The sequence below is a fragment of the Kryptolebias marmoratus genome, linkage group LG3, assembly GCF_001649575.2.
Source record: "Kryptolebias marmoratus isolate JLee-2015 linkage group LG3, ASM164957v2, whole genome shotgun sequence".
Classification (NCBI taxonomy): Eukaryota; Metazoa; Chordata; class Actinopteri; order Cyprinodontiformes; family Rivulidae; genus Kryptolebias; species Kryptolebias marmoratus.
The window spans coordinates 23,999,549-24,013,317 of NC_051432.1; the positions used below are offsets into that span (position 1 = coordinate 23,999,549).

The following is a 13,769-nucleotide window of genomic DNA, read 5'->3' on the forward strand; positions in this document are numbered from 1 at the left end:
CCCCCACCCCCACCCCCACCCCTCCCTCTGCTCTGCAGGGACAATCGCTCCGGATGTAAAGCAACAAAAACAAGTCCGATATTTAGACTCTCGATGCTCTAAAACAATCCTGTGGATCTCAGTGCCTGAGACGAGAAGCATGGCAGGAACAGGAAACGCTGTGGGGGAGGGGGGGCATCAGCTGTGGCAGGGTTATTTTAAAGGTACTCATTGCAAAACGTGAAATCAAACATAAAAAAAATGTCATCCTGATTTATATCAAAGGATTTCAGTTTGACAGAGTTTACTCTTGTAGCTTCCCAGATGTATTGATGTGCAATTCTGAAATGCGGGTCCGCGCTCAGTGTAAACAAAGCACTTGGCTGAATCCGCTGAAAACCACATGAAAGCTTGGGTCTGTGAGTGACCTACATTAGGGCGGCCGAAGTTTGTGTAGGTAAACAAACACGGCAGAATCAAGTGTAGAATCTGCTGCTGATTGTAAAAGAAAAGAGACAGAAAAACTGTCACGAGTAAACATCGAGGATCAAACATGCAGCTTTTGCAAAACCTCTGCTGGACTGAAAACTTCAGCTTTTAAATTCAGTCTCTTCGGCCGTTTCTGGAGGTAAACATCGTAGGTTTTAATTTAAGGACATTAACCATCGATATGAGAAACGTATCGGTTGGATTTTGGTTTTTTTTTCAACCAGCCTTCCTGACTTTGCAGTGAGTACCTTTGGCTCTGTCCCTCTCCTGTTCCTCCCTGTGTGATTGCGTTTGAAGGTGTGTATTTCCCTGCTCTGTTGCTTCTTCTACCTGCACACAACAATCCCATCGCCTCCTCCAGCTGGTGGTTTAATAAAAGAAGTGAATGATTAACAAATAAGACAGGTGCTGCCTTTGTGTATTAAATCTTTGTCTGTTTTTTATTATTGCTCAGAGGCAATAGTGTTTTGCTTGGTGTCTGTGTGTGTTAGCGAAATATCTCATGATTTTAGTTTTTGGATTTAACCTCGTTCAGCGTTGCCTCCGCAGTTAAGCAACTGCAGCAAACACTAAAGTGGCTCAAACTCTGGGTGTGATAGTCGCCGAGAAGACACTCTCTGAGTACTCGTCGTGTAAGAGTCAACCCTATTTTCTGTTAGCAAAATATTTCATGAAATACTAGACGTATTTTAATGAAACTGTCAGAAAGTAATCATAGGATGAACTTCTACAACTGATAAACTTTTGGAGTCACTCAATTCAAGATGGCAGCTGATTAGCAAACAGAAAAAGGACTATAACTCAGTGATATTTGCAAATATTTCAGCTAGATTTTGGTTTGGTAGTAGCTGAGAGTCCTTCCAAACGTCCTCCAAGTGCGACCAGGTCATGAAAGATCACACGAGGTCACACAGAGCGTTATTTTCGAGGTTTGACCAAAACAGCTACAACTCGGTCATTTTTAACACAAGATGACCTCAGACTAAAACTCTCCCACACACACACGCACAGTATGAGACTAAACAGTGTCCCTCACAATAAACAGCTGTAGCTTCAGGGTAAAGTCTGTAGTTTTCAGGTTCACTGCGTGTCCCTGAACGCATCACGGCTGAAAACAACCGTAATGTTTCTGATAAGATGTTGTGTAAATGTTAGCGTTGCCTCTTTGTCTGTGCTTCATTTACTTACTTTATACACAATGTAGAAAATATACAATATTTATTGTAGTCTTTAAAAAATCCTTAACTATTTATTTAAATGAATTGCCTCCAAGAATGATTATTTTGTCATTTATGTTTTAGTGCTGCATTCACACGTAGAAACAAAAACCGACCAAAACTCTGACAGATTATAACAAACTAGCTTTATTCTAGATTTCATGTAATTTACTTTAATGTACAGTCTGAAGGAAAATGTCAGGAAAACAAACAAAATACTGCCAAAAGGAACAAACTTATATGCATAAAAACAACAAATTAATCACTACAGTTTAGAAAATGAGAGGTGGCCATCGGTAAAGATGGGTTCAGACCCAATCACTCGGCTGTAAAAGGTGTCAGATTCCTGTGGTAGTGCATAAAAATGTCATCTAAAAAAGTAGGAAAAGAAAGTTGAAAGGTTTATTTAGAGATCTGTAAACCAGGAGCATTTTTAAAAAACAAATTTCTTAGAAAAATAAGAACCCCACGGTGCTGAGAAACATATGTTACGATACTTTATATGTTAGTCACAATTAGCCTTGATTTAAGATTCATTTTGTAGAGGTTTGCAGAGTCATGAAAACCATGTCGAGGTAAAACGGACGCTCTCAGAACCGCTGTTCCAGAACCGCTGTTCGCTGTGCATGCATCTGCAAAAAACAGTCCACCAGTACTTGTTAGCATTCTGTTTGTTTAAAAAAAAACAAAAAGGAAACAGCAGTCGTGCTTTTCTCTGTCCAAAAAGGTCCCAAAAAAGAAAAACCGTCACATTAATTTGTTGCTCTTCACTCCACATCAACCCAAACCAAACGTTCTGCAAAAAACAGATGGCAAGTTCCTTCCCTTTAGTGACCTCAGACGTCAGGCCGATCCAGTATTTACAAGAACGACAGAAATGTCAAGACTTCCTACAGAAGTGAGAACACAGCAGATGTTGGACGGGAGGAGAAATAAAAAGAAAAAAGGTACCATTTTTTGAAATTCAGGCGTCACCACTGACGTCAGCTGAACTCCCAGAAAACGAGTTTTTCTCACCGGCTCTGCCTCTGCGTGCAAGGCAGCCAGTTTTTTGAGAAAAAGTTCTACTTTTCTGAGTTTTTATTTAGTCTCTGAAGACTTTAAAGATAAAAGTCACGTCAGTAAAAGGACGAGCAACACAGTACAAGATGTTGAGGGCAAATTCTTCCAGTTTTCCTGCGTGGCGCCACTGCAGGAAAGAAGCACAACAGAATAAAAAAAGAACTGTAAAAAGAAATCTATGCTTTAGGGCTGCAGAATATGAGGGAACTGTATTGATATGAAAGTTTCTGTGAATCTAACATCAATATTGCAAAGGATAACTGAGACAAACAGGTCTGGCTCAGATTGACGTGGAGTGGTGTGAACGTTGTAATGACGTGTGGGTTCATTACAACTCATATAATCAGCGCACCAACACTAACATCATGTTTTCCTCATATTGTGCAGCCCTGCTGTGATTGGTTGATTCAGCTGATTCAGTTTTCTTCAACTGACTTTTTCTTTTGTTTACCCAGCTATGAGTAAGAGTGTCTCAGCATGCTTTTACTTGTTTTTTTTTAATGGCAGAATTTCAAAATGTGCATTTTCTGCACAAATTCAAAGTATCAGCATGCAGGATTTAGTGGCATAACAGCATATCGCAGCCGAGTCTTCTCTCCCAAATCCCCTTTCAAGTTCGTAGAAAAACAACAGCAACAAAAATAAACCACTGGTTGCAAAAAACCTCCTAAAGGTGTCCTTCAGATACTGGGTTTGGGTTGTCAGTTCTCGGGGGCGTAACGCGGTGGAGTGTGAGAACTGCCTGTAGATACTAATTGGTCACTCTGAGGTAACAAAACAAATCAAATCTCCACACAGATCTATAGAAAACAAAGTTATGTCCTGTGTCTGTCAGCTGTGTTCACCTAAATGTTACACACACTTTTATTGCTATAAAGAAACAACAAAAATGGGGTTTTTAACCTCTGTTTTGTTAAAAGGATCAAATGCAAAGTGGAGCTCCACAACCTGAACCTACATTATAATAAAATGATCACAGTGTTCCTGCCTTCCATTAAAACATCCAAACGCTGAGAAGGCTGCTCTCTGCACAGATCTTACACCGAAACGCTTCATGTGTTCACACCTTCATGCTCCATAAAAAAAATAATCACTTCACACACTTCTGAGACGCTCAGCTGAGCAAATCTGTTACTTTGCTTCTCATCACCACCAACACTTCAGTGCAATATTCAAGTTTCCTCTTTAAAAAAGAAATACTGCACATCCGCCTGCCTGTGGCATCAAACCACCGGCCTTCTACAGATTTATACAGAACCTCCTGTCTGCCTGGGTTGTCACAGAGACCCAAGTATAAAATAAAACAGCTTCAGTACGTTTTCAGAAGATGCATATTAATTCGTTCTGACACCAGCTCGTGCTTCAGCGCTCCTCGGTGTCAGATGGTTGAGCTCTTCCTGTCCCTCAGGACGTTACAGTCAAACAAACGCTCTGACGTACAAAACAAAACTGAAAGTTGTTCCCTAGTTGCATAAAAATCTCTGTTTTATGACGTTTCTTTTTTAAACCCTCAAACATACATGTACATTTTTTTTTTTTTTATTCTGGAGGTGCATCTTTCGTCAGCTTGTTTTGTTTTTTTTTTTCATTAAAATTACAGTAAACGACCATATCTGGTGGATTAGAGCGTAAACGTGGCTTAAAAACTATTTCAACACACCAGAAGGTCTTAAAACCAGAAAGTTGGTGTCGGATGTTGGCTTCGAGGAGCGAGCATGCATGTAGTCCTCTCCTGCTGGTCCGTTACTCATTCTCAGAAATCTCCAGAGTGTGTCTGTGTCCGTCTTTTTTATGTACAGTAAATATTTGTACACAGACACATTCTTAAGATTGTTCTTCCTGCCTTAAGTTTGAAGGAGAGATCAGAGTCCGGCTCTACTGGGAAGAAGAACTGGGTTTACTCCTCCTCCTCCTCTTCCTCCTCCTCGTCGTCGTCCTCGTCGTGGCAGTGAGTGATCTCCTGCGGGGCCTGGGGGAACATGTTGGGAGGTTTGATCTCGCTGAAGGAGCGGGTCAGCTGGTTGCGTTTGCACTCCAGGTCCTTGCAGTCGCTGCAGTGGGTGCGGTTTCGCGTGGCGAGCGGCGACTCCATGTCGATGTCCACGTGGGCGTGTTCGACCGTCGACTCGTGGGGCATCTTATTAAAAGAAGAAAAAAAAAAACATTTAAAGGATGAAGAAACAGCTGCCAACCAACGATGTGTATCAAACTGAAGAAAAGCTCTGTGATCATTTATACTTTTCCAGCATTAAATTTCACTGCGACTGTTACAGACGACTTGGTAACTCAGAAGGGTCAGAAAAACACCCGACTTTCCCGCTGCAGACTTGGACCAGTTTTTAAAAAGAATCTCTTATCATCTGGGTGCTTTTTAGACCTGGACCTTCAGGGCTGAGCTCCTGGGCCGGTGTCAACATGCAGCTCGTGCAGAATTTATGAAACTCGAGGTGAGTTTAAGACGCTCACAACAACTGTGACTATTTTAACAGAAACTTTGTTGCACCGTTTTTTCAAACATGTTCAAAACTCAGGCGACAAGTCTGAGAGTCCCTGCGACTCCCGCAGGGAACCTGAGAGACAGGAGAACGATTTAAGACATTTTGGAGACTCTAAAATGAAACTAGTCTCCAACAGCTGCAGCCCAATGTTACAGAGGTTAGGAAAGAAATAATTATTAACTAAAAAGTCCAGACAAAAATGGAAATAAAACCAGTCAAATTTATTTGTAAAAACTTGAATTGAATAAACCTAAAAAGTCCTCTTAAGATGAAATGAACAAAACAATAAAAAAAACACAAAAGCGATCACATCAAGAAGTCCAAAATACAGTTCCTGTTTATAATTTGCAGTTATTTTCTTAGATAAAACCTCACATCTGACTCAGTTTACACACACCATGTGATGCTTCACAGCTGTGGTCGTCAGGAGACTGCATGAGAAGCTAAACTCTGATTTTTCCACGCAGGAACTCACCAGGACGTGTGCCGCTCTGAACAGGTAGCTGAAGGGGTAATACAGCAGGTTGATGAAGGAGGCGGCGTACAGGTCGGCGTAACGCATCACCTGGGAGGCGAACAGAGTCTGCCTGGAGCCGCTGCGGAACAGGCTGCCCATCATGCCGTAGCACATGTCCATGTCGTGGGTGACTTTCTGAGGAGGGACAACGAGGAAGACGTGGTTGAGAAAGAAGGAAAGACTCATCCAACGACAGAAAGAAAAGAATCCTACAGATTCTACACTTTAAGACTCAAATTTTCTAACTTTTTAGCCATTTTTCAGCCACTTTTTGACACTGAAACAGTAATTTAACATGTTTGTACAACAGTTCTGTTTATTTTTTTAATCTTGTGTCTAAAATTACTGACTGTGACAAGGACTTTTTATTTATTTATTTTTTCTAAACTGGCTTTCCATACAACCTGTGAGAATAAACAGCTACCTGGAGCGGGAGATTTTGTTTTTTACTTTTTAAACAAAATCTTACACATTTTCATCACCTTCACGTGCAAATCTGAATTTTTGTTTTTTTGTAGTTTTCATATGTTAGCCTAAACAATTAATGCTAAACTATTAAAGTTGCTTCATTTTCACTGATAACATTACAATATGTGTTATCTCACGATAAACAATGATCTGAGTTCTTTATTTCACTTTACAGAAGTGGAAACCTGTGGTACATGATCCAAACATGGACATCAGGGTGATTGTGTTCATTTTTTTAACATAATCAATGGTAAAAAATAAAAACCTTCCTTGTTTGAGCAGCTTTTAGAAATAGTGTTGAGATTTTAGACTATAATAGGTAAGAGAGTCAGGAAACACTTGTTGTTAATGATTTAACGATGTGTCAAGAAGACAGAACACGTCAGAGACACTCAGGTGATAGAAGTTGTACCTTGACTCTCCTCTGAATAGTGCTGATGTCAGGCCTCTCGTTACTACTGCTGTCCAGATGTCTGAGGAGAGACAGGGAGAAGGACGATGAGGACAGGACGAGGGAGGGACACCGATATCGTAGTCTGTCAAAGAGGTGGCGTAACGGTTGTGCCGGGCTATAAATACTGTCAGTGAATCTGGTTATCAGGTGGTCCGGGTATCCAACCCTTCAGACTTTGACCTGTTGACCCTGTTGTTCTCGCTCAGCTCCGCGCCCACATGCCTCCGAACAGACTGCAGGAAGCAAAGGGCAGCGGAAGAGGGGTCGAAGGTCACAGTTCTTACTTGTAAAGTTCTGCCAGGAAAATGTCCAAGCCTTGAAGTTCCTCGAATAATGCTGGAAAACACACAAAAAAGGAGAATTAGGCGCCATTTTCTTTTTATTAAACCAGGGCATTTGTTTGTTGCCACAGGACATTATTCAACAAGACCTAATAATTTATTAAACAAGAAAAAATAACAAAGTATGATAATATGACCAATAAAAGACTATTCTTAAGTAAAAGTTCAGATTATTTTGGAGTAAAAGTACGGATGCGAATGGAGTCAAAAAGCTCCAGTTTTGCCTCAGAAGTCCTAAAAACTTCTCCCAGATTCTTTGGGGCCTGTCAACATGCATTTAGGTGAATCCCAGTCTGGCTTTTCTGGATTTTTCCGTCAACAGTGGAGCCTCCTGGGCCTTCTTTTTATAATAGCTGTTTGTTTACTTTAGCTTGCATAAAGTTGCAATCACCTCAATAAAACATGCAGAATTAGGAAGGAGATCAATCTCTGTCTGATATTCAGCTGCTGTTATTTATCAGTGGACAGAGATTTTAAAAATAACTAAAACACAAATTCTTTTTCTGCAGGGAACCTTTCAGCGTCTCTGAAAGCTCGTTTCCGCACTCACAGCTCTTGTCGGTCCAGACGTGCAGCTCCTGGGCCAGCTCAGGTATAACCAGGAACGTCCTCCAGCCTTGACGCTTCTTGGACTTGAGGATGTCCCCAAAGATGTGGTCCCCAATGTACAAAATGTCCTTTCCTTTGGCCCCCAGCAAGTCGCACACGATGTCTGAGGAACCTTAAGAAGAATGACACAGTCTTGATTACATAATGTGCATTTTTATTGTTCTAAAACCTGAGAAAAAGTAGAAATTAGGTGAGAGAGTGAAGGACTGAAAGTCTCACCTCCTGAATACACGATTCCGTGCTGCAGCGGTCCTGTGTAGGTTCCTATTTTTAGACGTCCTGTAGTCTGGAATGAAGAAAACAGCAGATTTGTTGAGGAGAATAAGGTTAAATCATGGAAGTAAAACACCAAGAGGGTTGGTTTCTCTAATATAAGTCAGGTTTGTAATGTTTTAAATCTGCTATACAGCTTATATTGTATTTTTGCCCTCCTCCCAAGTAATTTTTCTATCTCACAACAAAACATGCCGAGTCGGTTTGTTTCTTATGTGCATACAGAAAAGTAAACAGGTTCCTAAAAATCCTGAATGCTTTGAACTCTGAAAGCCAAACACAGCAAGCTGTGCAAACATCCATCTTGTTTCGGGCGTGTCCTCTGGATCCTCTCACCGTGTCGACTTGTCTGAGGACCGTGCCCTCCCCGAAGAACAGCGGCTTCCTGGCGTCCACCAGGATCAGATCGAAGTAAGACTGCCAGGGCCGGTGGGAGGTTCCAGGCTGTGCATGAGACAAACACCAGCAGCACTTAGTGACACCACATCTTTGTCACTTTTTACCTGCAGCTTCAGCAAAACTTGATTTTTACCTTTGGGCCGTGGGGGAAGTCAAACAGGTACGTCATGATTTTCTGTGAGAAAACAACAAAGTCTCGAATCAAATCAAATTCAGCTTTGTTTTAATGTCAACGAGCCCGTTTTTACTCACGTCTGTGTATTTGTAGTCACTGTTGGTTGCTAAGAAAACTTTGGCCACTTCGTTCATTCGGCTGAGGAGGAGCGGTAGTTTCCCCTGATGGGACCAGAGAAGGACAGAAAGAGAAAAGCTCTGAGCATCTTTCCCAACCGCGGAGCGAGACACGCTGACAGAAACGCTGCTGAACACCAGGTACTTACATCTTTCACTACGTACTTCTCCAAGTTCTCGACCGTCTTCACCTTCAGCGTTCCCTGAGACGTGAAACAGGAGAGAAACTCATCACTGAGAGGATCATCCGCTGGTATGACGGGCAACAATTAACTCCAAGTTTATGACAGTCTAAATGTTTAAACTGACAGCTGTGGCTCCAGAGGAGGAGTTCAATCCTCACTTTCCTCCACTTCGTATGTTAACGAGCGACACACTCGACCCTTCAGCTGTTCATCCTCCGTGAGAAGTCACAAAGTCGGCCCTCGGTCACGTGGTCGCGGAAAGAAAGTTGTGTCATTGTGTTCTCGAAGGAGCTCCGTATGCCGCTTCTCGACACAAGGAGCTGTTTGAGCCAAGCGTCGTGTGATTGGTCAGAAGCTGTTTATGAGCTTTAACGGAGCCATTTTGGTTCTGCTGCTCCTCTGAGAAGCAGCTGGAGGCTGTTAGAAAATCCAGCAGAACTTAGAAACCTGTGAACTTAAAAAGACCGCAGAGACACAGACGGCTCTTCGTGGCTGTGGTGAGGAAGTGCGCCTCGGCCGGGCGGCGTCAGGACACGCCCCCTTCGTTCGCTCGTTATTGCTCACCGTCATATTTGCAAATGCCAAACGGCGTGTACTGTCTCAGTCGGTTTAATAAACACATCTAGTCGGGATAAGGAAAGCAAACATCTGTACGAGGACAGGAGAGCTGAGAAGCTGCCGGGAAGAAACCCGTTTTAACGCCGCAGGAGGAGGGAGGAGGAGGAGTGTCCCGTGGACGATGACAGGTGTGTGCGAAAACAAAAGTCTTGCAACCACGTGACCGCAAACTGACTTCTTAATTTCTTATGGAGCACGCTGGAGCCTTTAGTGTCCCTTGAATCAATAAACAGTGAGTGAGTGTGTTTATGTTCAAGAAGAAGCTGTTTACACGACAAAGTGCTCCATAAATGTGTGTTTGAATGAAGGAATAAATAAACCTCAGCTGGTTCCTGAACCACAGCTGGGATTTCAGAAACTTCCCTTACATGAACACGTATGAGAAGAATGGAGAAAACTTAAAGAAAACTAAAACATTAGTTCAGAGCTGTCAGTCAGTCAGCTGAACCTCCAGCCTGTGGCTTTTCAGGTAAATCTCTGCAGAGTTTCAGGCAGTTTGAGCCTCATCCTTAATTTAATCCTCATGTTTTGACTTACTACATGAATTATTTGTTTCCAGAATTTGCTGGTATTTGAATGAATCAGTTTTTCCCTCGGAACAGATACTGAGCAACAGACAGGCTCAAATCATAACCAGCACACCCCCGTGATTTACAGTTAGGGCGCTTTTGGTTTTAAATGTAATTTCTAAACCCAGAACGAAAATCTTTTTAAATCTCAGATCACAGAGGTCAGAAGGGCGGACGCTCCTGGATGAACCAAGGATCTAACTGACTGTTATTGTGCTATTTTACTTCTATTTATTGTTTAATTTATTTGCACATTGCTGGACCTTTAACGCGTACGCACTTTGGTCAACTCCTGTTTTTAAATGCGGTTATAAATAAATTTGACTTTGATTCTCCTCCACAAAGGTTATATACGTGCAGGTGGAGTTCTGATTTCTGTTTCTAACAGCATCGTGACCGGTCCTCTCTGCCGACTGCCATCTCTTGAGTTTGTGTAGTTTGGAGATCGATTCGTTTCCTAATCATTATTTCATACAAAGTTTTCTTTAAGCTTCTGCATGTTTTACAGAGCTGTACAGCCTCCTTTTGTCATTGCTGCCATGCACTGAATATTCTTTTTTCTGCATATTTCTGGTCCAAATATAACAGATTATTATGCTTTTATTGACAGTTAAATAAAAAAACAATACAATGAATCCTGGGGGTGACTGGATGCCTTATTTAATTTGTGGATTTATGTCCACTTCAGTAACTCCACATCCAGCTGTTCCATTTAACTAGTTTCTCACAGATGCAAACTTCATACAAGACATTGCATTTCTAACTTCTTTTTTTTTTGTCTGATTTATGTGCTCCTCTGTCATTTCCATTTTACCTTGAAGTGGACCCAGTCGACGGCGTCCCGGACGTCCTGGAACATGCTCTTGTAGGACATGAAGAGGTCCCCGTCTTTGAATCCAGTTTCACAGCTGGGGAAGGGGAGCAAAGAGACACACGCGCACAGCCGTCGGACGGGCCGAGTCTTTACAGAGGGTTTTCATAAACATGACATTTGTTTTTTTCTGTTTGCTTTTAAATGGGATAGCCTTCCCTTGTTGGAGGGTCCCCAGCCAAACAGGAAAGCATTCTCCCCCTAAAAGACCAACAACCAGGTTTCAGAGGACAAAGGACATGCAGCCATTCCAGATTACATTCTCAAAAAAAGAAAAAATATATAAATTACAAGCCATTAACCCTCTTTACAGAAGCATTTAGAAGATTACACAGAATTATTTTCCATTTGTGTGGACTGTTAGTAAAAATGTTTATCAATACCATCTCATTTTAATGAGAATCCATGCTCTTTTAAACTCTGATACAACAGATTAATGCTTTATTCTTAAAAACACGAAGTCATTTTTGATTACCATTTTTAAAAGAATTAGCTGAAATTAGAACTTGAGACACCTAGAGACTCCCATGCTTTAGGACTCGTTGCCCCTGTGTGGCTTGCAAATGTCATTGTGTCATCATGCAGCGCTCAGAAACTTGTTGTTGCACGACATGTAGGCCAAAAACCGAAACTCTCTTACCTCGTGTATCTGTCACAGTTTGAAAAGAAATCCACAAGGCAAGCGAATAGGTAGGCTTCTTTAAAAAGGAAAAGGAACAGAAAAGGTTATCAGTTACAGAACGGTTCAGTCGAATTATTTGTGGCGTTCAAGCCTTTCGTAAGTCTCAGTCTGACCTGGCAGGTTGAAGAGTGTGTTAAGGATAAAGAAACGCTCCGTGTCGTCCCTCTGAATGAACTTGTTCGGGTACCTTTCACGAATTTCTGGGCTGGAAAAACAACAAGAGGACACGTAAGCCAAAAAAAAAGTTTGTGTTTTTGTCCGTAGTATGCCGTCACGCAACGCAGCACTTACCCTCGAAGGAAGTTGAATCCATGGACACACACCAGGATGTTACCGTAAGCATCAACCTTCAGGAGGTTTCCATACATGGTATCAAACACAAGGCCCCTGAAACAGATAAGAATAATGAACACCCTTTGTTTTCATGTGTTCAGAATGTTTGACCTTTAACGGCACCGATTTATGAACAGGTGCTAAGCTTTTTTAACCCTTGACCCTCAGCTTTTCTTAAAAATCCAGGGTCCAAAAGGGTAAACGGGTAAAAGCAAACATTCGGAGCAGCTGCCCATTAACCTGACAGCCGGCGACTGGTCTGACCTGGTGGGGAACGAAGGGTCGTAGACGAAGCTGAGCAGCTCCTGGGGGTAACCAATGGAGACCAGGCGCTCCACTGTCAGTTCAAAGCCCAACGACTCGTACTCAGGTGACTTGTACACTGAAAGTGACACACAAAAAGCATTTTGTCTTATAGGGAGTCCACACGACAACACGACAACGGTGTTTTCTCACTCTGGGATTGGTTGGTTTTGAAAAATATCATTTATCCTAATATGGCATTTCTGTGTGGCTGCGAGACTGAAACAATAAAAATATCTTTCATATGTACAAACAACGAGGTCTTAGTTCGTTAAATATCACCAGTTTCACAACATTAAGGAAGAAAACAAATAGAAGAGATGTTTGATTAACCTGCTGTTGATATTTCAATCCTTTTGTCATTATAAACATAGACTCGCTGTGAACTGACAAAACAAAACTCCATCCATTAATAGACCACATTATCTGAAACAGGAGGATTTGTTGTGTTTTCCTGCTTCGTATCTCTGAACATATCGACAGCAAACATGTTTCTTCACTTGAGAGCAAACTGGAACTAATAATCAGGAAAAATAATCTGTGTGGAGTATGACTTTAGGTTCTAGAAACTTCAAGTAAAAAAGACTATTTCAATTCATAAAAACAAACTTTCTTTGAGAAATATAACTTGCTAAATAATAACCTATTAACAGTAGAAAAAACTAACTAGTGTTACTTGTTCTTAAGCTTAAAGAGCATCTATGAAAAATGAAAGACTGAATAAATGATGACTGTGTGACTCCATAGAAAACTGGTTAGGAGTTAGTTGCATTGTGTTTGTTGTTGACTCATGTTGTGCAACTCGCCGAAGTGACTTTTCCAACTTTAGCTCCTTTGCTGAAGTGTGTGTCTTGTTTCAGTATTTTGATATGATGTTCTCACTCTCTGCTGGACCCTCCCCTCAAACAAACACTGACAAATTCCTCCTCCTCCACCTGCTTCGGCTGCTGGCGAGCCTTCGCTACGGCATCTTCAAAAAAGCCTGGAAATGTTCGAGGGGGTTCTCGATTTCCTCACATAGACTGCAGAGGCTCGCAGACTTGTTGCTTGTTCAAAACTTTGCAAGACGAATTCACTCTCAAAATAGTCTGACTTTTTGTGGGCATTTTAAGCCCTTCTCAATTTAGTTTCTGTAATTCTAGAGCGCCAGCGCTGTATTTTTTTTGCCACTGTATGAAAACATGTATTCTATGTATTTGTATCTTGACTCTGTATGCATTGCATCAAAGTGTTTGTGAAAAACAACAACAACAAAAAACCCCTCCTGTAATCATTTAGCTGCAGATCTACGGAACACAAGTCCACACAGTAAGAGGATCAGATGTGAAAATGAAAAATCACCCAACTCTCATCAGCAGCTGTAAACAGCTCTGTGGAGACAGATGACCTCCCCCCTCCACCCTGTCACTGCCAGTCATTAATATTTAGCCCCCCCAACACTCTGGAAATATAAACACGGACTGATGCTGGGCTAAGATCGGGCTGGCAGGAGATTAAAATGCTTTCTGAGGCTGGAAAAAGAAGATGTCAGACGTTATAAATACGCATAAAAAGAATGCAGTTGTGTTGTTGCCTGCTTTCTGCACCCCCAGTGGTGTGCAGCAGACAAGG

General features: G+C 41.7%; 1 protein-coding gene across 1 annotated transcript in view; it reads right to left on the reverse strand.

Moving 5' to 3' along the window:
• Nucleotides 1–1,814: 1,814 nt before the first annotated feature.
• nt5c2b (5'-nucleotidase, cytosolic IIb) overlaps nucleotides 1,815–13,769 on the reverse strand; it is a 23,192-nt gene continuing 11,237 nt past the window's right edge. Inside the window, exons 4-18 of the mRNA XM_017416972.3 lie at nucleotides 12,120–12,237; nucleotides 11,814–11,909; nucleotides 11,636–11,727; nucleotides 11,481–11,538; nucleotides 10,784–10,877; nucleotides 8,747–8,800; nucleotides 8,559–8,642; nucleotides 8,440–8,481; nucleotides 8,244–8,351; nucleotides 7,854–7,920; nucleotides 7,576–7,746; nucleotides 6,969–7,020; nucleotides 6,643–6,703; nucleotides 5,721–5,897; nucleotides 1,815–4,884 (exon numbers count right to left, since the gene is read on the reverse strand). Coding sequence (XP_017272461.1) covers nucleotides 4,645–4,884; nucleotides 5,721–5,897; nucleotides 6,643–6,703; nucleotides 6,969–7,020; nucleotides 7,576–7,746; nucleotides 7,854–7,920; nucleotides 8,244–8,351; nucleotides 8,440–8,481; nucleotides 8,559–8,642; nucleotides 8,747–8,800; nucleotides 10,784–10,877; nucleotides 11,481–11,538; nucleotides 11,636–11,727; nucleotides 11,814–11,909; nucleotides 12,120–12,237 — 1,514 coding nt within the window. The 3' untranslated portion in view covers nucleotides 1,815–4,644. The remainder of the gene's footprint in view (nucleotides 4,885–5,720; nucleotides 5,898–6,642; nucleotides 6,704–6,968; nucleotides 7,021–7,575; nucleotides 7,747–7,853; nucleotides 7,921–8,243; nucleotides 8,352–8,439; nucleotides 8,482–8,558; nucleotides 8,643–8,746; nucleotides 8,801–10,783; nucleotides 10,878–11,480; nucleotides 11,539–11,635; nucleotides 11,728–11,813; nucleotides 11,910–12,119; nucleotides 12,238–13,769) is intronic.